The sequence below is a fragment of the Bos mutus genome, chromosome 28, assembly GCF_027580195.1.
Source record: "Bos mutus isolate GX-2022 chromosome 28, NWIPB_WYAK_1.1, whole genome shotgun sequence".
Taxonomy (NCBI): domain Eukaryota; kingdom Metazoa; phylum Chordata; class Mammalia; order Artiodactyla; family Bovidae; genus Bos; species Bos mutus.
The window spans coordinates 7248333-7275165 of NC_091644.1; the positions used below are offsets into that span (position 1 = coordinate 7248333).

Consider the following 26833-nt stretch of genomic DNA (forward strand, 5'->3'; position numbering starts at 1 on the left):
AACCCCAGGAAGATGGGGGTAGGGATGGGAAGCTAGGAGGATGAGCAGCTTGCCTTTGGACAAGGGCCAGCCCCTTGTGGGGAAGGTGAAGCATTTCTGATCTGGGCAAGCAGACTCAGAGGGCGGCCCCTCTGGGCTGCAGACCTTGTGGCCGACCCTGAAACTTCCGGCATCCCTGCCCAAAGCCCCATCCCGACTCCTCCTGGCTGCCCAGGGTTACAGTGCTCCTGGTCCCGGGAGCTCGGCTCAGCCCTGACTGCCCCATCTTTCCACCCTCCCCATAAATTCACTTCCTCTCTTTCTCCCCACTCCACACTGTTGGCCTGTGCCCGCTTGGGGCAGACCATCTCTGGGAAATGGCGATCAGACCCACACTCCACATCTGAAAAAGATAGACTCTCCTGGCTGCGGTGATGGTCTGGGCAGACGCTGGAGGGGCTGGCGGTGTTCTGCCCTGAGAGGAAAAGACCTGAAAATGCCAGGGCTGCCAGCAGAAACCTGTGGGCCTATCCTGCAAGGGGTGGGGGCTTGTCTGCCCCAGGAGAGGGCGGATCTGAGAAGGGGCAGAAGCTCCACGGGGGCCAGGGTTGGCTGGCTGCCTGCAGAAAGAGCTTTCTACAAACAACTACCCCATAATGGGGGTTTCGTCAGAGAGAAGAGGCCCCCAAACAGTCACCTCTCCCTGCTCTTAGCCCCTGGGCTCTCAGTGAGGCTGACTCTGTCCCAGGGGGACCCTAGGACCCAGTAAGCCCCAGTGTTGGGTAGTCTGGGTGCTGGGCGAGGACGGGTGGAGGAGACTCACTCTCCTGCCCCCGAAACTTGTGGGGATGTGCATCTCAGTACTGGCACCTAAGGAGCCAGGGGGTGGGGAATGGGTCACCCTGAGACAGCGGAGCCAAGAGACGGACGTGGGCTTATGAGGGGCATCTCCACAGTGGACAGAGCCCGCGTGGAAGCAGCATCTACCCATGAGGGAGACCCAGGGCTGCTACACTGGCCCCACGCCCCACACTCCGCCCATCAGGAGGGCTGGCGGGCACGCGTGTGCCAGTGTGGGGCTTCACCCCACCCTCCATCCTGCACCCAGGCCTCTCAGCTGGCATCCTGAGAGGAGACTCTGCAGGGCGCTGGACAGGCGGCCCTATCTGCATCTCCTCCCAGTCCTGCACCCAGGCCTCTCAGCTGGCATCCTGAGAGGAGACTCTGCAGGGTGATGGACAGGCGGCCCTATCTGCATCTCCTCCCAGGAGCTCACCTGTCAAACCGTGGCTTCTCCCCACAGTCAAAGGCATCCTGCAGGTCCCTCACCAGGTTGGCCTGGCCGGGCATGCGGAAGAGGCCCTCCTCGCTGAGCCCACGCTCCCGGATGAAGTCCACACACTGCTCCACCAGCAGCGGTGCCAGGCGTGGGCCATACTTCCGCTCGTGGTGGACTGTGTCCTCCAGGCGCTGCCCAAAGATCCCTGGGCACAGAGAGGAGCTGGTCACACCCTCAGCTAGCTGACGCAACAGCGGGGAGGACGCTGGGGACAACAGAGGGCAGGGAGTGCTGTCAGGGCCCAGGATGGCGCCCCCGCCCCCGCCCCGAGGAAGCAGATCAGAAACTGGGAGGGCAGGCACCAGGCGGTTGGGACAGGGCAGAAGGGCATATCGGGAAGCAGCCTAGCCTGGCCTGTGGAGCCTGTCCAAGCATGAGGACCCTTTGGGCCCTCGGGAAGCATGCATTACACATTTTATTTATTGGTTTATAGATGCAACACTAACTTTCAAATGGCAGTGGCTTGCATTTAAACACCTAACACCTTGGGAACCAAAAGACGCACTCCAGAATGTTCTTAGTGGCACCCTCTGCAATCTCTCTGAATGAGAAACCAGCTAATGCCCATGAGTGGCAGAATGAGCGGGAGCATCATGGTCTGCTCATGCCATGGAGCACAGGGCAGCAATGAGCACCGCCGAGGCACAAGCAACAAGACAGGACAGATAACATGAGAGCAGAACCACGAGCCAACACTGGAGATCATTAGGGAGACGGGAGTCGAAACTCTCACACCTGTGAGGATCCTGCCATCCAAAAAGTGGAACACAACCCGCGCTGGTGAGGGTGTCGAGAAACCGAGCGCCTGTGCCCTGTTCATGGGAATGGAAGCTGGCGCAGCCACTGTGGAAAACAGTACGGAAGCACCTCGAACAATTAAAAGCAGAATTACCGTACGACCCAGCAATCCGCTTCTGGGCATATCCCCAAAAACTGAAAGCAGAGACTCGAGCAGATACACAAGCACCCATGTTCACAGTAGTATTATTCACAATACCCCAACGGTGGAAGCAAACCGAGGGTCCACGGATGGACAGATGGATAAACACGATGTGATGCACATATACAGCATAATATTATTCAGCCACAAGAAGGAAATTCTGACAAACGCCATAACATGGGCAGACCCTGAGGACATTTTGCCAGGTGAAATAAGCCCGTCCACTGAAACACCAGTACCGTATGATTCCACTTACATGAGACACTTAGCATAAGCAAATTCAGAGAGATGGAAAGTAGAAAGCTGGTCGCCAGGGGCTGGAGGACAGCAGCTGGAGAGTTATCGTTTAATGGGTAGAGTGTCTATTTTTGTGCATTGTGTTAGAGAATGTTCTAATTTCATTCTTTTACATATTGTTGTTCAATTTTCCAGCACCACTTACTGAAGAGACTGTCTTTTTTTTTTCACTGTATATTCTTGCCACCTCTGTCATAGATTAATTGGCCACAGGCATGTGAGTTTATTTCTGGGTTTTCTCTCCCGTTCTTTTGATCTATGTTTCTGTTTTTATGCCAGTACTATACTGTTTTGACCGAGAAGGCAATGGCACCCCACTCCAGTACTCTTGCCTGGAAAACCCCATGGATGGAGGAGCGTGGTAGGCTGCAGTCCATGGGGTCGCTAGGAGTCGGACGTGACTGAGCGACTTCACTTTCACTTTTCACTTTCATGCATTGGAGAAGGCAATGGCAACCCACTCCAGTGTTCTTGCCTGGAGAATCCCAGGGACGGAGGAGCCTGGTGGGCTGCCGTCTATGGGGTCGCACAGAGTCGGATATGACTGAAGTGACTTAGCAGCAGCATACTGTTCTGATTACTATAGTTTATAGTGTAGTCTGAAGTCAGGAAGTCTGATTCCTCCAGCTCTGTTTTTCTTTCTCAAGATTGCTTTGGCTACTCATGGTCTTTTGTGTCTCCATACACATTTTAAGATTTTTTTGGTTCTAGTTCTATTAAAAAAAATGCCATGGGTAATTTGAAAGGGATTGCATTAAATCTATAGATTGCCTTGGGTTCGTAAACTGTCACTGTTTGCAGATGACATGATATTATACACAGAAAATCCTAAAGATGCTGTCAGAAAATCATGAGAGCTCAATGAATTTGGTAAAGTTTCAAGATACAGAATTAATACACAGAAGTCTCTTGCATTCCTATACACTAACAATGAAAGCTCAGAAACAGAAATTGAGGAAACAACCCCATTTACCATCTCATCCAAAAGAGGAAAATACTCAGTGGTAGATTTACCTAAGGCGGCAAGACCTACACTCGGAAAAATGTAAGATGCTCATGGAAGACACTGAAGATGATGCAAAGAGACGGAGATGCACCGTGTTCCTGGTATACCCACACCGGAAGAATAAACGTTGTCAAAATGACTACACCAAGCAACCTGCAGAAACAAACCTGAAATGGATCAAAGACCTGAATGGAAGACTGAACACGATAAAACTCTTAGAGGAAAACAGGCAGCGTACTCTTAGACATAAACTGCAGCAGTGTCTTTTATGATTCATCTCCTAGAGTAATGAAAACAAAGACAAAATAAACAAATGGGACCTCGTTAAACTTAAAAGTTTCTGCCCAGCAAAGGAAAAAACAAACAAAATGAAGAAACAGAATGGGAGAAAATATTTGCAAATGGAGCGACTGACAAGGGACTAATCTCAGAAATATACAAATAGCCCATGCATCTCTATCAAAAAAAAAAAAAAACCTAATCAAAAAATAGGGAGAAGACTTAAATAGGTATTTCTCCAAAGAAGACATACAGATGACCAAAAGGCACATGAAAAGATGCTTAACATCACTAATTTCCAGAGAAATGCAAATCAAAACTACAGTGAGGTATCACTTCATACCCATCAGAATGGCTATTATCAAGAAGTCGACAGACGATAAATGGTAGACAGGACGTGGAGAAAAGGGAACCCTCCTACACTGTTGGCAGGAATGTAAATTAGTACAGCTACTATGGAGAACAGTATGTAGGTTCCTCAGAAAAGGAAAATTAGAGCTACCGTATGATCCAACAATTTCTCTGTTCACCATATACCTGGAGAAAACACCTAATCTGAAAGGGGACACACATACCCCAGTGTTCACGAAAAGTGAAAGTGAAGTCGCTCAGTCGTGTCCGACTCTTTGCGACCCCATGGACTGTAGCCTAGGCTCCTCCGTCCATGGGATTTTCCAGGCAAGAGTTCTGGAGTGGGGTGCCATTGCCTTCTCCAGGGGATCTTTCCAACGCAGGAATGGAACCTGGGTCTCCCGCACTGCAGGCAGACGCTTTACCATCTGAGCCACCAGGGAAGCCTCCAGTGTTCACAGCATCACTGTTTACAGTGGCAAAGATGCAGAAGCAACCTGAATGTCCATCGTCAGAGGAGTAAAGAAGTGTCGCGCTTGCACAATGGACTACTACTCAGCCGTAAAAACGAATGAAATAATGCCATTTGCAGCAACATGAATAAACCTAGAGATTATCATACTAAGTGAAGTCAGAAAGAGGTTATTATATATCAATATTATGTCACTCATATGTAGAATCTGGTTTAAAAAATAAAAATCAACTTATTTACAAAACAGAAGCAGACTTACAGATATTGAGAACATACTTATGGTTACCAAAGGGGAAACATGGAGCGGAAGGACAAAGCAGGGGCTTGGGATTAACACACACACACTACTATAATAACCAAGGACCTACTGTAGAGCACAGGGAGCTCTACTCAGTGCTCTGTGATAACCTATGAGAAAAGAATCTAAAAAGGAACGAACACAGGTATATTATGTGTACAAAACGGAAGCACCGTGCTGTACGCCTGAAACCAACTCAACATTATAAATCAACTATATTCCAATAAAATAAAAATCAGAAAAACAAAAGAACCCAGGCGGTCTGGCTCCAGGTCTGGAGACTATTCCAGGCCACACGGCTGCTCTCCACTCTCCCTGGAGCATGGATACCTATGTAGTGCTATTACCTCACCAGTCTTGCTTCCGATGTTTCTCCTGTCTTTCTTCACCGGTAGCTCCCAAGCATGTGGTCATTTGGGCAACAGGACAATTCAACAAAAGGAAACACTATCTGCTTTCTGGGATTTGGACAGCTCAGCTTCCCTTGCCCACTGGGGTGCAACCTGTAAACAGTACTGAACACAGGGGCGGATGCTGCCCAAAGACTGGCGTGGGGGCTGCCTGGGGCAACTCTGAGGTACCACCACCAACAGTCCCGGCCTCTCTGCCCAGTCCGAGAGAGGCCTAGGCTGGTCTGGGACACGAGGACATTGCTCCTTCTACGGCACACTCAGGGCTCAATCACGTGCGCCCAGCAATGAGCCACATGGGTCCACATGTTCCTGTTTAGCTAGGCAGAGGTTTGAAACATGTTACTTCAGACTTTTATACTTTATAAAAGATTCATATAAAAAAATCTGGACCATATAAAATATTTTTTATTCATATAAAAAATCTGGAAAAAATTCTTCTCTTAAAAGAATCCACAGATCTGGTGGTACTAGGCCAGAATTTCCAAACAGTCACGCTGACAGAGTTCAGTGGCCCCTCTGTCTTTCTGGAGAAGGAAATGGCAGTATTCTTACTGGAGTAAGAATTCCTAATACAGTATTCCTACTCCAGTATTCTTGCCTGGAGAATCCCATGGACAGAGGAACCTGGCAGGGTATACAGTTCATGGGATCGCAAGAGTCAGACATGACTTAGCACTATCTTTCTTTCTCTTCTTTCTGCCCTTCTGATAGCCCATGTATCTGCTAATTCTCCACAGTCCCCACCATCCCCTACTGCCTCACACCCAGTCCACATTTCACTCCTGCAGCTTTGCCAAACACTCACCTCTTTTCACAGCACAGACTTCCCCACCAGGCCCTGGGTCAGAATGAAGTAGGAGAGGGGCCCTGACTCACAGAAATGGGAAGTCAGGCCTGTTGTGACCAGAGGCATCGGCTACAACCTCAAATAAGCAGGCACAGAACATACAGGGGGAACGGCCCTTGAGCAGAGCGTCCTTAGGAAGGGCTGGAGCCAACCTGGCCCTGCACCTTGGCGCCCACATCCTGCCTCCCTCCCTACTTGGGCATACACCCTGGCCCTTTCACTTCCGCTCTACCCACTACTCGAGCATCTTGAATACGTCTGCTGTCCTGCTGCCTGGCCTGTGCAGAGGACATCTCTTCCCTGTTCACTCTGTGCAAAATTCTGGTTAGCCATTGAGATCAGCTGTCGCAAATCCTTTCTTCAGCACGACCACAGGGCTCTTGGGCTCCCTCTCTGGCCCTCTTATCACAGACCATGCGAAGACACTTGCCTCTGCCTGGTTCCCCACTGGGAACCAGCCCCTCTCCCCAGTCCTCAGCCACTGCTGGGCTTGGAGGGGAGGTCAAGGAGTGCTGAGTGAAGGAAGCTGAACACATAGCCCAGGACTGTCCACCATCCAGAGTTCGTGCACTCAGCTTCCCACCCTTGGCTCACAGGTAACTAAAGGCCACAGTCTGGGAAGAGAGACATGGAGGAAAAGAACTCTAAAATTCTCTCTGGAGAGTCACAAAGCCTGGGTAAATCTATCTAGCCTCCTCTTGGCCCCAACCCTTTCTGCTCCCCAACTGCCTGTTCCCAGGACATCTGCTGTCCACCTGTCCACCGGTCCATCCATCCTTCCATCACTCTTGCGCCTGTGCCCCACCCTGTTCTAGGTCTTAGAGGGTCTCAGATCTGCCCAGAGGACTAGAAACGTAAATACCACCACAGGCTCCTCTGCTCAAACCCCTTCTTGCCTCCCTCCTCCCCACCCAGGATAAAACCTAAACTTGGCAGGCAGACGGACAAGGGCCTGCCTACCTCCCCATCAGATTCTGAGGCGCAGAGGAGCCTGGGCCAGGCAGAGAGCAGCTGCTGCATGGCCAGCCCCCGCCGTCTATGCGGTCACACAGCTCCCATGTCTCCGAAGCCCTTTTTCAACATCATCTCAACCATCACCCACCCCTCCCACCCTGGTGAAGCTTTCCAGACTATTCCAGTCCCCTGAACAGGGCTATGGCTGTGGGAAGTCCATAGGGTCCCAGGTGCTTCTAAACAGAGGTGATTTAGAGGAGAAGGGGATATCAGGACTGGGGCCTAATAATGAGCAACAGATAGCCAGGAAGGCAGGGGTTGGGGTCTGGGGGGCATGCATGAGCAGACATCCCCAAGGCAGACCTGGGTGGGGAGGTCTGATGAGGACCCTGGGGTTGGAGGGTGCGTGTGAGAGAGTATGAGTGAAGAGGCTGGGAACGTGGCAGTCCCGGGTCCTGGCAAGGACCGTGACCCCTGGTGAGCACTGGACTGACCTCATACAGGCCTCAGGGGCTCTGAGAAATGACGAGACTCCCCCAGAGGCCCTCCAAGTGCTGAGCCTGGTGAGAGTGCTAAGTTAAGGATAGGGGTGGAGAACACAAGAGGCAGATGATGCTCAAGGCTGAAGGCCATGGAGACAAAGATTCTGAGGCTGCACCCACACATCCTAAGCCACCGTAGAGTGAAGTGGCCTCCCTCCCTAGACCTCAGTTTCTCCATCTATAAAATGGGGACGATGACACTTGTCCTTGGGGGTGGCCCCAAGGCCCTGCCCCCAGGCACCACCAGGCCTGGGGCTGACCCCACCTTGCCAGCAAGGCAGAGTGGAGCCTTGCATCAGACCTTGTTCAGGCTTTGGGTGCAAGCTGCCCCCTACCTTGAGGGCACATCTCCCTTGAGGGGGAGATGCTCCTGGAGCTCCATAGCAAAGGATGGTTCCAGCTCCACCTCCCAGGGCTTTGCTCCCGCCTTCCTCCTGCTGGAGGCACCCTGCACTCAGGCTACAGACCTGGCCTCCCTCAGCCAGGGACTTCCCCACCACTCCCCTTGTCAGGGGCTCTTGGGCAGAGCCTGGCAGGGCCTGGGACGGCTGTGCTGAACTTCCTCAGCCCTCCTGGCATGTCTCATGGGAGAGCCTTGCCAAGAACCAGCTCTAATAGGTCTGTTAGATCCCTGGAAACCCAGCCAGCCAGCATGCGGGTTCCTCGAGGTCCCAGCCCACGCTCTTTACAAAGCATCAGCTCTGCCACCGGAGAGGAAGCTGGCATGGACCTCTGGATGAACCTGCTGACGGGTTCAGAGCTGGGCCGGGCCTCCCCTCCTGCCAGCTGCTCCCTGGCAAAGCCTGGCCCTCACTCCCCTCTCCCCAGCATCCCATGCAGGGGCAGGAAGGCACAGGCCTAGCACTCAGCTGACTCAGATCCCTGTCCTGGGTGACCTTGGGCACGTCCTCAATAACTCTGAGCCTGTCTCTGCCATGTCACAGGGCTGTCAGTAACTGTGGAAGAGCCTAATGCACTGGGCACATGGAAGCAGGTGCTTGATCAAAGTGGGCATCTCCTGACCCAGGAGGGCCAGCCCAGGACTGGGTGGGCTTTGCCTGCCCTGGGAGCCCAGCAGGAAAGGGAGACAGCCGAGATTCCCTCTTGGAGCTGATCTCCAAGAGACTTCAGGCTGGTCTCTCTAGTAAAGGGGAGAGCATATAGCAGAGAGACGCAATGAGGAAAATAGTTATTAAATTCTCTCCAGAGAATAAATTTAACAAACCCTTCCTGTTCTCTGCGCCCCTCCCCAGGACACCTGCCATCCTCCCTGCATGCAGCCCATGGTGTGTAAATCCACTTTCCGTCGCTCCCACACTGTGCCCATGCGCACTGCCCTCCTCCAGGGACTGTGTGCGTGCGCAGTCGTTCCTGACTCTCTGCGATCGCATGGACTGTAGCCTCCAGGCTCCTCTGTCCACGGAATTTTCCAGGCAAGATTACTGGAGTGGGTTGCCATTTCCTACTCCAGGGGATCTTGCTGACCTAGGGATCGAAGCCGCCTCTCTTGTGTCTCCTGCCTTGGCAGGCAGATTCTTTATCACTGAGCCACTTGGGAAGCCCCCTTTAGCAGCCTCAAAGCTGCCCTGAACAGCTGTAACAAATTGGCTGGGCTGTAACCAAGTCTAAACAACCAACAGGCTGAAAATCAGCCAGGGGAGAGAAATACAAGGAGTGGCTAACATCTCAGGGTCTTGTTCTGCCCAGGGCAAGCCCATCCTGAGGGCAGAAGTGACTGCCACCTTTCTGGTGTTAACCAGCCCCCAGGCGTTGGGGACTTCCTGAAGTCTGGAGAGGCAAAGGTGGGCTGAGCAGTGGACTTGAAGTTGGCAACCGAGAGCTGGCATCCTGCCTGCTTCCCTCAATAGTGGTGATCCTTTGCAAGTCCCCGTGCCCTGGAAGGCTAGGTTCTTCATCCCTGCACGGGGGCTGCCCACCACCCGGGCGAGAGGTAGGAGGAAGCGTCCCAGCTCTGTCTCTTCCCCTCAACACGCGTGCTCGCTCCCCCAGCCCGGCGACCGGTTCCGCCGCGGCCCCCTACCCCTTCCCGCAACCGACCCGTCTCCCCGCTCCCTCCCGGACGCCCCGGCTCAACGCTGTCCTGGCACAAGCGCAGGATCGGGGTCCAGGCGCGCAGTCGGCCTGGGACGCAGCTTCCACTCGGCTTCGCGGGGCGCCCGTCCCCCCTCCCGCGCTACCTGGGGCGGCCGGCGCGCAGCAGGCGGGCAGGCGGCAGGGCGGCCGCGGGCAGGCGCGGCACCCTGAGGAGGCCCGCGCGGCCGGCATCAGGCCCATGGCGCTCCGGCGCGGCGGCGCGGCAGGAATGCCCGGCACGCGCGCAGGTAGCGTCTTGCCCGCCGCCCGCCCCGGGCCCGGACCCTGGAGCGAGGGAGGGAGGGCCCGGGACCTGCGAGTTTCTGAAATGCTGCTCCTGGAGTTCAGACTTCTGATCCGCTTCTTCTAACGCTCGATGTATGAAGAAGTGCGGTGTACAGCACCGTAGGAACACTAGCAACTCCCAATGATCCGCCCCTTCTTCCTAAAGGACTCGCCTTAGGAGCTTCCGCTCCCAGCAGAATGGAAGGCAGGTGTTCCAGGTGGAGGCAACGGAGGCTCAGGGAGGTCAGGTGACTCGGTTTGGGTCAAGCAGCGGGATGAGTGCTGAGCCTGATCTGTAACAGGGCTGCCGAACGCGGAGATGGTGTTCTGGGCTCCAGCCCTCTGCCCTGCCGAGGGGCCAGCGCCCCAATGCCACGGAGGGTGCTTAGGACTTAAGTTAAGCGTCCTGTGCAGTCTGAGCAATATGAGTATTAATGTCCCCATTTTACAGATGAGACAGCTGAAGCTCAGAGAAGTTACGTAATTTTCCTAAGGTCACACAACTAGTAAGTGACAGATCTTCAGTTCAAACCTATACTGTCTTTTTGCAAAGCCTGTGAACCCAGCGAAAAAAGCCCACAGTCCCACACTTCCAAGGGTGCAAAGTGTGAGCACTGACATGGGTGCACAGCCTTCACCAGGAGGGAAGGCGGACAGAGAAGCAAAACTGGGGCCCTGAAACACCAGAAGAAGGAATGCAGATCCCCAGGGTTCTATGGGAAGAAATCTGTAAGGGAGGGGCTTAAGGCAGCCCTGGGGGTGGAAGGGGTGGGGGCTCATCTGAAATAATTGTGTTAAACTGCTAAATTTGTGACAGCAGCAATTGGAAACTACCACAATGGATTTTTTTGCATTAATTTTCATTCTAAAAAATTACAATAAAATATTCATTTTGATTGGAGTTTTCTGGTGTCCCAGGCCAGTGACGCCCACTTGTCCTGGTCCTGACACTAACGCGGGGTGCGGGCTGAAGTCCTCCCAGGCGCTAGGAATGTGTGGACGGGTTCCTTCAGTGTTCTTCCCTCCCAGAGTCCAGGGAAACATAAAGGTGGGAAGGGCAATTCATGGGGACAGGGGCCATAAGTCAAGGAATATCCTGCCCTAAATCTGCCCCCCAAAGCCTGGGGCTCCCAGGGCCCACAGTCCGCAAGGTCTGATCAGCTCTGTCCACATTAGAGAGAGGTCCAGGGATTTCCCCGGTGTTCCAGTCGTTAAGACTCTGCCTTTCAATGCAGGGGATGAGGGTTCAATCCTTTGTCGAGGAACTAGGATCCCACATGCATCGAGGCAACTAAGGCCAAATGCCACAACAGTCCTGATGCACCTAAATTAATTAATTAATTAGTATAAAATATAAAGAGAAAGGTCTGAGGGCTCAGTTGGGGCACCTGCTCCAGGAGCAGGGGGCCCTACCAGTTAGGCTGACTGGCCCTGGTGCTGACTTGCTTTCTCTTATCTGAGCCCTGGTGTTCCCACCTGTGTGGTTAGAGTTAGACTGGCCAATCTCTAGGAAACCCCGTCACCTAACTTCCCTGTGCCTCCACCCCCCACATTCCCAGGTGGATGGAGGTCTGCAGCTGCCTCCTATTTAGAAGGCTCTAGACTCTGGTGAGCACTGCCGTAATGAACTCTAGGATAAACCCTGGCTAGGTCAACATCCATGCCACCTTGTGGGGCTTTTTTTATCCATGAGGCCGGGAGTGAGGGGTGGGTGTGCAAAGATAGTTATGAAGCTTTCCTCTTGGGCCAGGACCAGGGAGCTGAGAGGCTGGGGGCGGGAGTCCTGTCTTCTCACATCAACAATGGTGACAGGTGACCTCTTGAGCCGGGGTGGCTCTCGTTTCTGCACAGGGTCCAGTCTCTTGGGGACTACCTCTGTCCTCAGTCTTACCTCCCTTTCCCTGTCCCCATACCACTTTTAAGACAAGGCAGATCCAGAGGCTATGGTGCCTGGCAACAGAGCATCTTTGGATGGGCTCAACCTGAAGGTCGGCTGTGCCTGCTCTGAACCCTGCTGTGTGCTGTTAAGGCAAGTTGCTGAACCTCTCTGGGCCCCCGGCCCTCTCTATAATCTAATTTTGATACAATAAACCCCTGTCAAGAGTAGCGAATGGCAAGCATGAGATTACTTCCTTTTTCCTCAGACTGACGTGGAAGACCAAGGCTGTCTGGGAAGAAACTGGGAGCCAGTGAACCCAACCACAGGGCACCCCGAGCGGCCCTGGCATCCGACTCTTCCAGAGCCAGCATCCAGCCCCAGGGCTCGGAGCTCCAGCAGACCTGCTTATAGTGCCGGCCTCCTGCTTACTCCTCTGGGACCTGGACAGATTACCTGGGCCTCCCTGCTGCTCAGGCTCCTCACCTTAAAAGGGGATATAGTGGGTGGGACTGATTCCAAAGGGCCACTGTGAGGGTCAGTCGGGGTTGCAGAGCCCACCACCAGGACACGCTGAATAAACACCAGCTGTTCTGGAGAGTGGCCCAACCTCGCCCCTGTGGCTGGCAGTCGCCAGGACATCACACAGTGTTGCTGGCAACACTCTTCACTGGCCTCAGCTTAGCAATGACCACGACAAGCTCTTTTTAGCCCTGGGATCCGAGCTCTTAGCACACAGGGGAAGCCAAGCAGGCCCAGTTGCAGGGGCATTTCCACCACAGTTGCTGGGACGGAAGGAGGACACAGTGAGCCATCAAGGTGCGCAAAGGGCAGTTAGTTGAGCAGTTAGCATCCTGAGTATCACAGGAAGCCGTGGTGAGCAGCCCCTTATAAATCACCCTCGCTGACTTGCCAGGCTCTCCCAAGATAAGGCAGCAGCTCCTCCACCTTGTTCCCCTGGTAAACCGCCCCAGGCTCCCTGGCTGCAGATCAGTGGGGTCTGCGGCTGGGGCTATTTCCCCGGTGGGGATCTAAGCCTGCAGACTCCCGGGGCACCGCAGGTGAGAAGCCTTGAGGGCTGCAGGAGAAGGAGGCCAAAGGCTGCTGTGTCCTGATCCTTATACTTGTGAGAGAACTGATCTGGCCTCTGCGAGCTTGGGGCTGCATGGGTTCAAGGCCTGTGGGGGTGATTCCTCTTCCACTTGACATGTGGTCCCGCAGGGCCCACCAGAACCGGCCCAGGGTACCAGAATCAGGCTTAAGTGCCCCCGTCTGCTGGTGCAGTGACTGAAGCCCAGCCCGGGTCAGCAACAGCCGCAGCTTTCTCCTTTTGGAGAGGCTGCCAGGGAAGACCCAGGCCCACTGGTTTGGTGGGTTAACATTCAGTGGAAATGGAGATAAGATGTTCTCTTCCTGAATCTCCCGGGGAGCTGGGATCTGGAGTAAGTAGTGCTGGGCAGAAGGCTCCACCCTGCCAGCCTGGTCTGGGGCCAGTGACCTTTCATCTTCAATCTGTGCCTTGAGGGCTTCCATTTGGAGATATCATTCCAGCAAGTAATGACACAACCAGCTGGCCTAACAAGGATGCTTTGTGTCTCTGCAAGTTGTCCTGAGGCTGGATTTTCTCCATGTCAAGTGTCCTGCCCCGTGGCCTCTGGGAGCTGCCTCTGTCCCCTCCTTCCCTCCATGATTTCTGAGGAATCCAGGACAGGACTGTCAGCTCTGCGGGGAGGGGCCGGGGAAAGCCTACAGAGGCCTGTGAGAGTCACATACACGCCGAGGTGGGGCCGGCATGGGAGCACAGGTCTGATGGCCACGGCAGGCCTGCGGCCTGGCCCCTCGTGCCCCTCCTCAGTATGGAGCTGGCACTCTGGGCAGGGACACCATTCCCAGGCCAGGCTCCTGGCACCAGGACTGCTGCTCTGTGCTGCAACCTGTAAGGCTGAGACAGCTTCTGGGCTTTGCTTGGCACTGCCCGCTGGGTAGGGGGGGCAGTTACTATGCCCCTAGTTACTGAGCTGCGAACCCCGGTCCTCAGACTCCTGCACCCACTGCCCACTCAGGGTGCCTGCAGTGAGCAATGACGAGCAGGCTCTGCAAACTCCCCTGTGCCCCAGTGGAGCTGCGGTTTTGCTGCGTTGTCCCAGACCTGCTCTGGGCTGTCTTCCTCTCTCGCTTAATTCCAGTTCTTTCTGGCCGCTTGATCAGACCCCTGGGTGTTCAACTTCACTGCTCCTTCTCTCTCAAACCCACATCCAGGAGATCTTGTAGGTCCTGTTTTCAAAACAGATTTGGAATTTGCTCCCCTTCACCACCACCCACCATAGGGGAAGTACTCCTGCTTACTGCCTACATTACTGCAAGTAGACCCCTGGCTTCCCCTTGACCCACTGTGGTCAGCAATCAGAGCTGCCCTTTTAACTATTTATCAGATCACATCCTTCCTCTGCCATCAGGCTCCTTTCATCCTCCCTGTCCCTCACTCCTTCAGCCCACCTGCCTGTGCGTGGGTTCAAGATCACATCAGGACTCTCTGCTGCTGCCTGGGTCTGACACATACCACCCTACATCCTCCTGGCTCACTTTCACAACCTCTTCAAGGCTTTGGGTGTCACTCTCTCGTTAGGTCCGCCCTCACCATTGTGTTTTCTTGTTGTTCAGTTGCTCAGTCATGTCTGACTCTTTGTGACCTCGTGGACTGCAGCATGCCTGGCTTCCCTGTCCTTCATCATCTCCCAGAGCTTTCTCAAACTCATGTCCATTGAGTCAGTGATGCTATCCATCCATCTCATCCTCTGTCATCCCCTTCTCCTCCTGCCTTCAATCTTTCCCAGCATCAGGGTCTTTTCCAATGAGTCAGTTCTTTATGTCAGGTGGCCAAACGGCTCTATTTTTTTCTTACTGTAACACTCACCACCTTCTAACACAGTAGTTCTCAAAATGTGGGCCCTAGACCAGCAGCATCAGCATCACCTGGGAACTTGTTAGAAACAAATTCTAGCGACTTAGAAACAGGTTCCCAACTCTCAGTCTCACTTTACAAGCCTTCTCCTGGGTGGTTCCAATGAGAACAATTGTCCTATGCGCTGGAGAGCATAGAATGGAACCTCTGTCTGACCCCTGTGGGGTGCCCGGCCTGCACATGGCAGATGCTCTATGTTAAATAAATAGAACTATTCAGTACTGAGACTGCCGGGCACTTTGTATCCATTTTCTCTCTTAATTCTCATGAAAATTCTGCAAAGACGATGTTCTTTTTCCCATTTTGCAAACAAGAACACAGAGAGAGTAAGTGGCATGCCCAGGGTCCCACAGCAAGCAAAGGGCAGAGCCAGATCACACACAGCCCACAGCCTGATGCCAAGACCTGTGCTCACTCTGCCTCCTTCAATACTTCAGCGCAAAAGGCTTTGCTAATAAGCACTTTCCTACGCACATAAGACACACTTTCAAGTACTTGCTGGCTCTCTCCAGATAACCAGGCAAGACAGGACTCACCCACGAGCACTCACCAGACGCTGGGTGACTCTGGTACTCCATGACTCCTTTCTCTTCCCTTTTATAGAGAGCTGAGAAGGCAATGGCAGCCCACTCCAGTACTCTTGCCTGGAAAATCCCATGGGCGGGATTGGGACTGGTAGGCTGCAGTCCATGGGGTCTCGAAGAGTCGGACACGACTGAGCGACTTCACTTTCACTTTTCGCTTTCATGCACTGAAGAAGGCAATGGCAACCCACTCCAGTGTTCTTGCCTGGAGAATCCCAGGGACTGGGGAGCCTGGTGGGCTGCCGTCTATGGGGTCACACAGAGTCGGACACGACTGAAGCGACTTAGCAGCAGCAGCTGGGAGGTACTGCCCAAAAGGGCCTCTTGGGGGGCCATGTTGCTAGAGCTGGGCCTGGAAGTCCAGAGGTTCAGTGGGGAGTGAGGCCCTCTTCACATTGTCAAGTCTTCTGATCCATGAACGTGGGCTGCCTTTCCCTTTATTTAGGTCTTCAATTTCTTTCAAGAATGTCATTTTCAGAGTACTAAGTTTTGTACTTATTCGTTAAATTTATTCCTTAGTGTTTTGTCTTTTGGATGCTATTATAAATGAAGTTTTCTTAATTTCAGTTTCCATTTCCTCAGTGTAACTGTATAGAAGTACAGCTTGCTTGACCTTGTATCTTGCAATCTTGCTGAATTTTTTATTAGATCTAAAATAGATTTCTTAAGATTTTCTATATACGAGATTATGCCATCTGCAAATAGATTACTTGTTTCTCCTTCCTAATCTGGATGCATTTTATTTCATTTTCTTGCCTAAGTGCTCAGCTTGAATGTCTAGTACAATGTTGAACAGAAGTGGTAAAAGCAAGAATCCTGTCTTGTTCCTGAAAAGCATCCGGCTTTCTCCATTAAGCATGATGTTATCTGCAAGTTTTTATAGATGCCCTTTAGCAGGTTGAGAAAATTCCTTTCTGTCTCTAGACAGTTGAGTGTATTTATCATAAAATGCTGCTGCTGCTAAGTCGCTTCAGTCGTGTCTGACTCTGTGCGACCCCAGAGACCGCAGCCCACCAGGCTCCCCTGTCCCTGGGATTCTCCAGGCAAGAACACTGGAGTGGGTTGCCATTGCCTTCTCCAATGCATGAAAGTGAAAAGTGAAAGTGAAGTCGCTCAGTCGTGTCTGACTCCTAGCGACCCCATGGACTGCAGCCTACCAGGCTCCTCTGTCCATGGGATTTTCCATGCAAGAGTACTGGAGTGGGTCGCCATTGCCTTCTCCGGATTTTATCAAATGCCTTTTTTGAGTTGATTGAGATGATCATGTGGTCTTTGTCCTTTATTCTACTGATGCATCACATTAATTAATTTTCAGATGTTCAACCACTCCTGCATTCCTATGATAAATCTCGTTTGGTCATCATGTGTAATCCTTTTATAAATTGCTGGATTCAATTACTTTTGTATTTTGTTGAGGAATTTTCCATCTATATCCACAAGATGTTGGTGCTCAGCAGTTCTTCTCCCTCACTGGCACCATCATTGCTGTTTCGTCTCCCAACTTAAAAAAATAAAACTCTCTTTGCCTGACTCCCCACTTCAGCTACTGCCCCATTTCTCTGTTTCCCTTTACAGCAAACTGCTCGAAAGAGTTGGCTATGCTCACACATCAGTTCCCCTCCTCTCATCCTTTCTCATGCCCGCTTCATCTGGCTTTACCCCCAGGACTCCACCAAAACCCCCCTTGTCCAAGTCACCAGTGAGCTGTGCCCACCACCTGCTCTCCCCTGGTCAATCTATCAGCACTTCATAGACGCTTCTTCCTTAGGGGGTCTCTTCACTCAGCTCAGGAACCACAGTCACTCCTGGCTCTTCTCAGCCCCCGTGCTGACCCCTCCTCTGCTTCCTGTCCTCCTACTCGAGGGGAGCTCAGGGCTCAGCCCGGGTCCTCTGCTGTCTCTTCACTGGCTTTGTGATGTCTCATCCAGACTCATGGCTTCAAAACCCCATCTATGTGTCAATGGCTCCCAAATTCCCTTTCCAACCCAGTCCTCTCTTCTGGTCTCTAGCCTTAACTGTCTAACTGCCTATTTGATACCTAAACTTGAGCCTCTAACAGGTACCCCAGACTAAGTCCAAACTGAACTCTCTATTTTCCTTCCAAACAACTGCACTTTCTCTTTTCTCTCTTGTCTCAGTTAATGACTAATCCATCCTTCCAGTTGGCTTAGATCAAAACACCTTGGAATTACCCTTGACTTCTCTCATTCTCTTACACCTTTCAGCCTTTCCAGTCAGGGGGTCTATTGGCTCTACCTTTAAAATACGTCAAGAACTCTATTATTCCTCCTCAGCAGTGCCATCTGGAGCCAAGCCACCATCATCTCTCACCTGCATGATTGTATAATGAGCTCCTAACTGGTCTCCCTGCTTCTGTCTTTGCGTCTGTCATCCATTCTCGACACAGCAGCCAGAGGGATCCTGTTGGAACCCCAGTCAGACTCGGCCACTGCTCTGTTCAAGACCTGCCAGTGGTGCCGCCTCAGCAGAGTCATCACTGTCCAAGGCCCTCCTGATTTACCAGCCCTGCCTCCTCTCACCAGAGTCATCACTGTGCAAGGCCCTTCTGATTTACCAGCCCTGCCTCCCCTCACCAGAGTCATCACTGTGCAAGGCCCTCCTGATTTACCAGCCCTGCCGCCTCACCAGAGTCATCACTGTGCAAGGCCCTCCTGGTTTACCAGCCCTGCCTCCTCTCTCCCCTCCACAGCTTGCTCCAGTCACACTGGCGTCCTTACTGCTCTTCCAACATGGACACCCCTGCCTCTACTTTCAAAACTCTCTGCCCAGATATGTGTGTAATCGCCCTTTCATCTCCGTTAGTCAAATGTCGCTACACACTGAACCCTCCGTCACTCCCACTTGCCCTCCCCATCCCAACTAGTGTGCTGTCTGTTTTCTTTCCTAGAATGTGTCTCCACAAGGGCAGGGACCTTGTCTGTCCTACCCACTGCTGTGACTCCAGCCCCTAGAACACATCCTCCAACGAATGACTGGCTGGTTCAATGAATGAATGCCCAGACAAGAGGCACTCTATCAAGGCCACTCCTGGGCAGGCCATCAGCAGTAACCAGCTGCCCTGACCCACTGGCCAGCCCCATTTTCTCTCTGGGGCAGCCAGGCTCTCCCCTGCCTGCAGTAGGCATGTTGCCCATTTGTGCCTGTCAGAGGTGGTCACTTTCTGCCAGAACAAACACGCTTGAAAGGGTTCACAGCCTCCGTTATTAAACAGTGAAAGAAGGGCTGATCCCCTAAGCCTCCTTTGCAGGGGAACCCAGGCTAATAACAGCTTTGCCAGGAAACCTGCAGAGGCGGATGAAGCCCCCCCTTTGAGAGCCCACACTTGCCTGGACATGTCTGTCACCGCTAACCCCTGGGATTTCTGCGTTTCCTCTATGCTTCTGGTCGAAAGGAGATAAACACCTTAGATGGCGGTTCCTGTTTAAATTCTTGTGAGTTCTTCGGCACACTGCACTGCCTGAGAAGTCTGTAAACGCTGGGGGGAAGAAGGCTGGGGGAGGGGCAAATCTGGATTCTATGTGGGATTCTGCAAATGGTCCCCATTTGGCAAGCACAGAGACAGACGGACAACACGTGTGTACAGGGAGTCAACACACCCTGAGGACAGGTAGGCCCTGTGTGGTGTGAGAGTGCCCTGATGGGCTGGGACAAAGCACAGCTTCAGAGGTCAGAACAACTCTTTCATTTCTGCTCCTGACTAGCTCTGTCATCTTGGGCAAATTATTTAGCCTCTCTGACCTTCAGTTTCTCTCCTTTCTTTGTTCTATTTAGTTTTTGATTTTTTAATATAGTGAAATATGCAGACATTCAAAAAGTATTTAAAGCACATAGCCACAGAGATGCATAGTATTAAAAATGCACACCTGCGTAACTAGGCCTGCTATCTTGACTTTACAGCATTCATCTCTTTGTTTTACTTTATATTTCTTGCTGCCTAATTATTTGGCCATAAATAGCACAGTTTCCCTCTGACCTATTTTCTAAAAATGTTTATTTTTATTATGCCCCAAGGCATGTGGGATCTTAGTTCCCCAAGCAGGGATTGAACCTGCATGGAAGCTCTGGATCTCCAAGGAAGTTCTATCTTTCTGCCCTGTTTTTGACTTTATATAGATGGAATTGCTGCCCTAGTCTCACAGTATGACTTTAGAGTTCATGCATATTGTTGGCTGGAGCTGTAGTTCATTCATTCTCACTGCTGCAGAGTTTTCTGTTGTAAGAACGAATCGTTTCTTTCTCCACTGCATTGCCGATAAACTCGTGGTGCTTTCCGTGACTCATTCAAAGAGCCCCTTGCTGCCCAAGATCACGGCGACGTCCTCCTTTCCCTAGTGCTCAAAGGCGCCACCTGAAAGTCCAGCTGCATAGGCGTCTTCTCTGGGTTCTATTTTCTTCCACTGGGTCACTTTCAACTACCTTGCACCAAAAGGAGCCTGTATAGGCTGCAGAAGTTCCTGGGTGCGCTTGAGTATTCCCAGGCCATTAAACTGGGGCTGTGGGTCAAAGGCGCCATGATCACCAAGGGGCAGGGAGGCCACGGCTACCAGGGTAGGGCCCACTTAGGAAGCCCCCAAAGGTGAGCTTCTGCCCCGGCCTGGATGGTGCATCAATCAAATACTATGCAACATGGAGAGAGAGGATGTTCATGGCTCATGTGGTCAGGACACGGCTGGTCCTGTCTCCATACTCAGTGGCAAGTTGGTGGCCCCAGCCCAGCCGAATGGTGATCCTTTCTAAAAACGCTTTCCATGGTGACTGCATAGGGACACCGGCCTACAGAGACAGCACCTGCACAGCTGGGCATCACCACTGCTTTCTGTGCCCCAAGTCCAGGCCTGTGGCACAGCCTGCAGCCCCATCTTCAGGACAAGTCTCAGCTGGCCATTCTCCACGTCTCCTCCATTCCCACTCATGCCCAGGCCCGCATCCTTGTCAGATGAGTCTCAGCCTTGTCTTTCCATGGCCCACCCCTCACACGGCAGCCAGAGGGTTCTTATAAGTCAAATAGTGTCTGTCTCCTGTTCAGAGCTCTCCCTGGTGTCCCATCAATTTAGAAGGAAACCTGAAATCCCCACTACATCCCCAAGGCTTCAGGTCCTCCATCTTCCCATTCTGACTCCTCAGACCCTCTGATCTTCCTGAGAGTCCTCGTGTTTCCACGGCCCTTTCCCAACCCTTCGCACTCACTGGTCCCTCTGCCTGCATCTCTTTTCCATATCCTAGGCTTTCCCGATGGCTTCACTAAGTTGGCTTTATAAACAACACTTGACATAGCATCCCTCTGTCCTTCCATGGGCTCTACTTGGCTCCCTTCATTTCTCCCCAGTGGACATCATGAAGTACCTTTACTTGCCTATCGTCTGTCTCTCCCAGCACAAGGGAAGCGGGAGGGGAGGGGAGAGGCACCCTCTGGTTTAATTCTTAGCACCTGGAATACCACTCCATACATTACAGGCACCCAATAAAAGTGTAGAATGAAGGAGCAGGTGAGTAAATGGCAACTTTTGTTTTCAGGTCAGGTCCAGGGCTGTGTAGGCCATGCAGGGGCCACAAGTCGCAGCAGAGGGAAGGACTTGGTACCTCACCGTCCAATATGACCCTGAGCGCCTACTTCTGACCTCAGACACACCCGACACTCAGCAAGGATCTGCACACAGGCAAGCACACACAAACCACAGCACTTTAGGTCAGAAGAGGGCACGTTTTTGAAAAGTGGCCCAAGTCTCCCCTGCCAGAACCTGCATGGTCCACCAAGCGGTGACTCCTGAGGGCCGGCAGCAGAAAAGAACACCACCAAAAAAAAATAAATAAATAAATAAAAAAGAAAAGAAAAGAACACCACCGCCTGTCTGTCTGCTGCCACAGGAAGCATGGGACTCAGCTAGCAAGTCCTGAGAGAGAGAGGGGTCTTGCAGGCTCGGTGTGGGGCGGAGGGGCATGATTACCTGAAGGCAAGGGTTCTAGAGGGTGAGCATGCGCGCTACGGGCAGTACCTCGGCCAAACGGGGCCCAGATGACCCGGCGGATGGCCTGCACCCAGTCTTCCATGTCCCGCTGGGAGCTGGCCATGAGCAGGAGCGCCTCGGGGTTGGCCGGCACCTTCTCCCGCTCCCCGGCACCACCTGCAAGACAGAGAGAACGGGCTTACTGCAGGCACCAGGCAGACACGGGGTGCCTCCCCCACAGGGCTCTCTCCGGCCAACGCCAGTTGGCTGTCATTCCCTGGGGTGTGAGACGGCTGTCTCTCCAAAAACCATTCAGCAGCAGCTGTGCTTTCTGGTTCTATATTTGCACATCTTCACACCTCGCATATCTGTCTTTGGGGCCCTCTTGGGTTTCTGCCTTAGCCTTCTTGGTTATTTTTCCCTATTATTAAAATCATCCTGGGGTACTATTAGGAAAAAGCATGCAGATTTGACAGCAGCCCAGAGAAGTTCAGATGCCAGAGGAGCTTCAGTACGTATTTTGTTTAATTCAACTTTACACATCTTTAAACCCTGCTACATGTCACTATGTGGTTTTAACATGGGCTCTGACATCACAGCCTGCTCTCCCATCCCTGAAAACAAGGCCTGATTCTTTACATGTATTAAAGTAACAGAGGGAATTCTCTGGCGGTCCAGTGGTTAGAATTTTGCATTTTCACTGACGGGACTCTGCGTTCAACTCCCTTTAAGAGAAATAACATCCTGCAAGCCGTGCAGTGCAGACAAAAAAAAAATTTTTTTTAAAGTTACCGAGATGATATTAAACCAGGATGGAGCAAATACTCCACCTGTCCCCACTCACAGCTAGATACTGGATTATTATCCAAAGGCAGAAAGATAGGAATGCCCAGACAGTTTTTAATGAATTGACTTTTTCACTCCAGTACTCTTGCCTGGAAAATCCCATGGACCGAGGAGCCTGGTAGGCTGCAGTCCATGGGGTCGCTGAGGGTCAGACATGACCGAGCGACTTCACTTTCACTTTTCACTTTCATGCATTGGAGAAGGAAATGGCAACCCACTCCAGTGTTCTTGCCTGGAGAATCCCAGGGACAGCAGAGCCTGGTGGGCTGCCGTCTATGGGGTCGCACAGAGTCGGACACGACTGAAGCAACTTAGCAGCAGCAGCAGCAGCACAGTAGCTCCAGAGGTCCTTGAGTTTTCATGTGCAAATGAATTAATTTTGGAGATATACCTAAAACAATTTATACTGAACTGAGGTCTATAAAGTATAGGCAATTTAAGGGATTTTCAAGAATAATCTTATCCTTATGGCCCATCCCATAACATATAACTCACCATTACTTGCTAAGGTCCCAGAACCTCAGACCCTAAGTGGGTTTATCTGCTGATGGGGTGAGTCCCAGACATCCCTGTTCCCAAGGGAGTGGGATGACAGGAGAGCCGTGAGACCCAGGCCATTCCTTTCTGGAACCCGCAGCCCAGTGATGGAGACCAGACAGGAGTAAGTGAACCAGAGCATATATGACTCCTGATGAACAAAGCTGACACACATCTGTCCGTCCAGGATTCTTTCATCTTCACAATGACCCTGAGTGAGGTACCGTTACTATTTTCATTTGACAGGCAAGGAAACTGACGCATGGAGTGACTACGGAACTTGTCTGAACTCACACAGCTAACACGTGGCCCAACCAGTCCATCCTAAAGGAGATCAATCCTGAGTTTTCATTGGAAGGACTGATGCTGAAGCAGAAGCTCCAATACTTTGGCCATCTGATGCAAAGAGCTGACTCATTGGAGAAGACCCTGATGCTGGGAAATACTGAAGGCAAAAGGATATGGGGATGACAGAGGAAGAGATGGTTGGCTGGCATCACCGACTCAATGGACATGAGTTTGAGTAAGCTCCAGGAGTTGGTGATGGACAGGGAAGCCTGGCGTGCTGCAGTCCATGGGGTTGCAGAGTCGGACACGCCTGAGCAACTGAACTGAACTGAATACATGGCAGAGCCTGGGATTCAAAGTCCCGAGCTCTGAGCTCTGATCCAGCCCGTGCGCCTGTCGTTTCCCCATGAATGAGGCAGCCCGCTGGGGCCAGGCTGACGGTGGCCAGAGCAAGGCCGCTGAGGACTGGGGAAACCGAGGGGGCTGCTCTGAGGGCTGGAGCCTGGGATGAGATGCATCCTTGCTGAGGCGACACCACATGTGAGGCCTGGAGGCAGGGTAATGGGAAGGCGGGCCGAAGGGGCCTGCAGAGCCTAAAGCTCAGGGGAGTGGTGAGCCAGGGTCCTAGGATGCCTCCTGAGCCCTTCGGGACACACACAGGAGTCCGACTCCTTTGGGCCCAGGCAGAATGCAGAGGCGGAGAGGAAGGGAGCTTGCAGCAGAGACAGCAGAGCCTGGAGCCCAAGAGACAGTGAGGGCCAATGGAAAACAAAGACGGTAGGCATGGCTGGGGCAGCTGTGTGGTCATTCACAGGGCAAGGGCACCACCGCTGAGAAGGGGGTGGCCCTGCATCTTTAGGACCCAACACAACATGGACTGAGGCAGGGCTGGCTGAGCATGGGGACGGGAAGCGAGGTGCCACCAGGAAGCTTTTCCACGTATGCATCTCTGGAGAAACATCCCAAAGTAACTCAGAAGAAAAGGACCTGGAGATCGACGGCTCCAAGAGTTTGTCGTGGTTACTTGTTTGTCCTAAATGAATACTCAGGTTTGTGTGTAACTGGAATTTCTCATTTTTTCAATTCTTTTTGTCTAAAGAGGGTGACCCACGTCAAATAAGCTCAAAATCTGGCTTTGCCCTACCTGCAGGTTGACGGAGTCTCTTGTGTCCAGTCGCGCCTCTGCCTAGGGTCCTGCTCTCCTGGTGCTCTAAGCCTGCGGGTTTAACTTTTCAAGTATTTGTCATGTGTGTGTATTTATCTATGTGTATTTTGATATAGTGTATTTAACATTTTAAGAAATTGCCATAAGCTGTTCTCCAAAGTGATTGCGTTACTTTATGCTGGCACCAGCAATGTATGAGGTCCAGCTCCTCCAGCTCCTCGCAGCACTTGATGCAGCTGTCTCTTTACTCCTAGTGCTTATAATGGGTGAGTAGGGGTAGAGCATCATGTTTGAAGTTGCATTTTCCAAATGACTATTGATGCCGAGTATCTTTTTATGTACTTAATTGCCATCCATGTGTCTTGTTTGGTGAAGTATCTGCTGAAATCTTTTATCCGTTTATTTGGCCGAGGAGGGTCCTAGTCGCGGCCTGCAGGATCTAGTTCTGTGAACAGGGATCGAACCCAGGCACCCTACATAAGGAGCTCAGAGTCTTTAGCCACTGAGCCACCAGGGAAGTCCCTGTCCATTTTAAAAATCGGTTGTTCATTTTTCTTATTGAGTTTTGAGAGTTCTTTACATCTTATATATGCTTATCAGATATACGCTATGTAAATCTCTCTCCCAGTCTGCGCCTTTTCTTTTCATTCTATTAACAGTGTGTTTGTAAGAGCAGAAGTGTTCAATTTGGATAAAGCTCTACTTACCAATTTTTTCTGGTTGTGTATCTAAGAAAATTTTGCTTAACCCAAGGTTATAAAAGTTTTCTTCTAGATTTTCTTCCAGAAGTTTCATTTTTAGGGTTTATGTTTAGCCTATGAGTTAGTTTTATAGATGGTGCAAGATAAAGCTCGGAATTCATCCTTTTACACATGGGTGTCCAGTCGTTACAGCACCGTCTGGTGAACAGACTAGCCTCCCACACTGACTGGGGCACTTACACAGGTGATCACATCGCCCGCAAATAAAGACAGTTTCACTTCTTCCTTTCCAATCCGGGTGCCTTGTATTTCTGTTTCGTGCCTAATGCGCTGACTAGATAGAGCCTTAATGCCATGTTGAATAGAAGTGGTAAGAGTGGACATCTTCTCTTATTCTTGATCTTATAGCAAAAGCATTCAACTTTTCACCATTAAGCATATCCGCTGCAGGTTTCTTATTGATGTCCTTTCTCAGGTTTTGCTGGAGAGGATTTTTGTTTTTGTTTTTTAACAGAAATGGATGTTGCGATTTTGTCAAATGCTTTTTTCTCTAGCTTTTGAAAAACCACATTTTATATTTTTAGTTTGTTATTACAGTGAATTATGCTGATAGATTTTCAAATGTTAAACTACCTTTGTGTTCCTGAAATCCCAATTGGTCATCATGTATTGTCCTTTTTATTATTCCTGGGTTCAATTTACTAAAATTTTGTGGAGAATTTTTCATCTGTATTCACAAAGGATATTGGTAGGCTATTTCCTTTTATGTCTTATTTTGGTATCAGGGTAATACTGGTTTCACAGAATAAGCTGGTATGTATTCCCTCTTTTTCAATATTTTTGGAAGAGTGTGTAGAGTTGCCATTGTTTTTAATATTTGGTAGAATTCATCGTCAGGGACAGGGGAGCCTGGTGGGCTGGGGTCGCACAGAGTCTGACACGACTGAAGCGACTTAGCAGCAGCAGCAGCAGCAGAATTCATCATGGGAAAGTTTTAATAACAAATTAAATTTCTATAATATAGATACCTATTTCTTTTGAGTGAGCTTTGTAGTTTGTGTCTTTCAAGGAATTTGTCTGTTTCATCTAAGTTGTTGAATTTATTGACATAAAGTTGTTCAGAATATTTCTTTACTATTTTGTAGTATTTGAAGAGTCTGTAGCCATGTTGACTCTCTCATTTCTATTATTGGTAATTTGTGTCTTCTCTTTTCCCCTAGTCAGTCCCCTAGACGCTTACTGATTTTATTAACCTCAAACAAGAGATTTTTGTTTTACTGACTTTATGTCTTTGTTTTTCTGATTAGCAACGTTTGAAAGGGCTACAGTAAATATTTTAGGTTTTCAGGCCATATGGTCTCTGCCAAAACTACGAACTCTGCTGTGGTAGTTAAAAAGCAGCCACAGACAACATGCAAGTGGAAGGGCAGGGCTGTGCGTTTGTGGACAACTTTGTTTTCAATCAGGGGGAGCCAGTCCACAGGCCCGAATTTGCCAACTCGTGTTGTATCTCATTAATTTACACTCTGATCTTTATTGTTTCTCTTCACCTGTTCACTCTGTGTTTAATTTGGTCTTATTTTTCTAGTGTCTTATGTATTTAGTGTTATAATTGCCCCCTAAATACTGCTTTAAAGGCATGCACAAAATTTGTATATTGTTTTTTTTCATCTTTATTCAGCTCAAAATATCTTACGTTTGGATTTCTTCTTTGACCTATGCGTTATTTAGAAGGGCGTTATTTCCAAGTTTGGGAGGATTTTCCAGAAATTGTTCTGTTACTGATTTCTAAGTGAATTCCCTTGTTTTCAG

The 26833-nt window shown here is 51.0% G+C and overlaps 1 protein-coding gene across 5 annotated transcripts in view; it reads right to left on the minus strand.

Annotated features, from left to right (window-relative positions):
• The window catches only part of ARHGAP22 (Rho GTPase activating protein 22), a 169236-nt gene that overhangs the window by 14651 nt on the left and 127752 nt on the right, over positions 1-26833 (minus strand). For 2 of the 5 annotated variants that reach the window (XM_070364476.1, XM_070364479.1), the window contains 2 exons: positions 21485-21661; positions 1256-1523 (listed from right to left, as the gene is read on the minus strand). In XM_070364476.1, the coding sequence (XP_070220577.1) occupies positions 1256-1523; positions 21485-21661 (445 nt within the window). The remainder of the gene's footprint in view (positions 1-1255; positions 1524-21484; positions 21662-26833) is intronic. The other 3 variants (XM_070364477.1, XM_070364478.1, XM_014479738.2) reach the window with 3 other exon arrangements.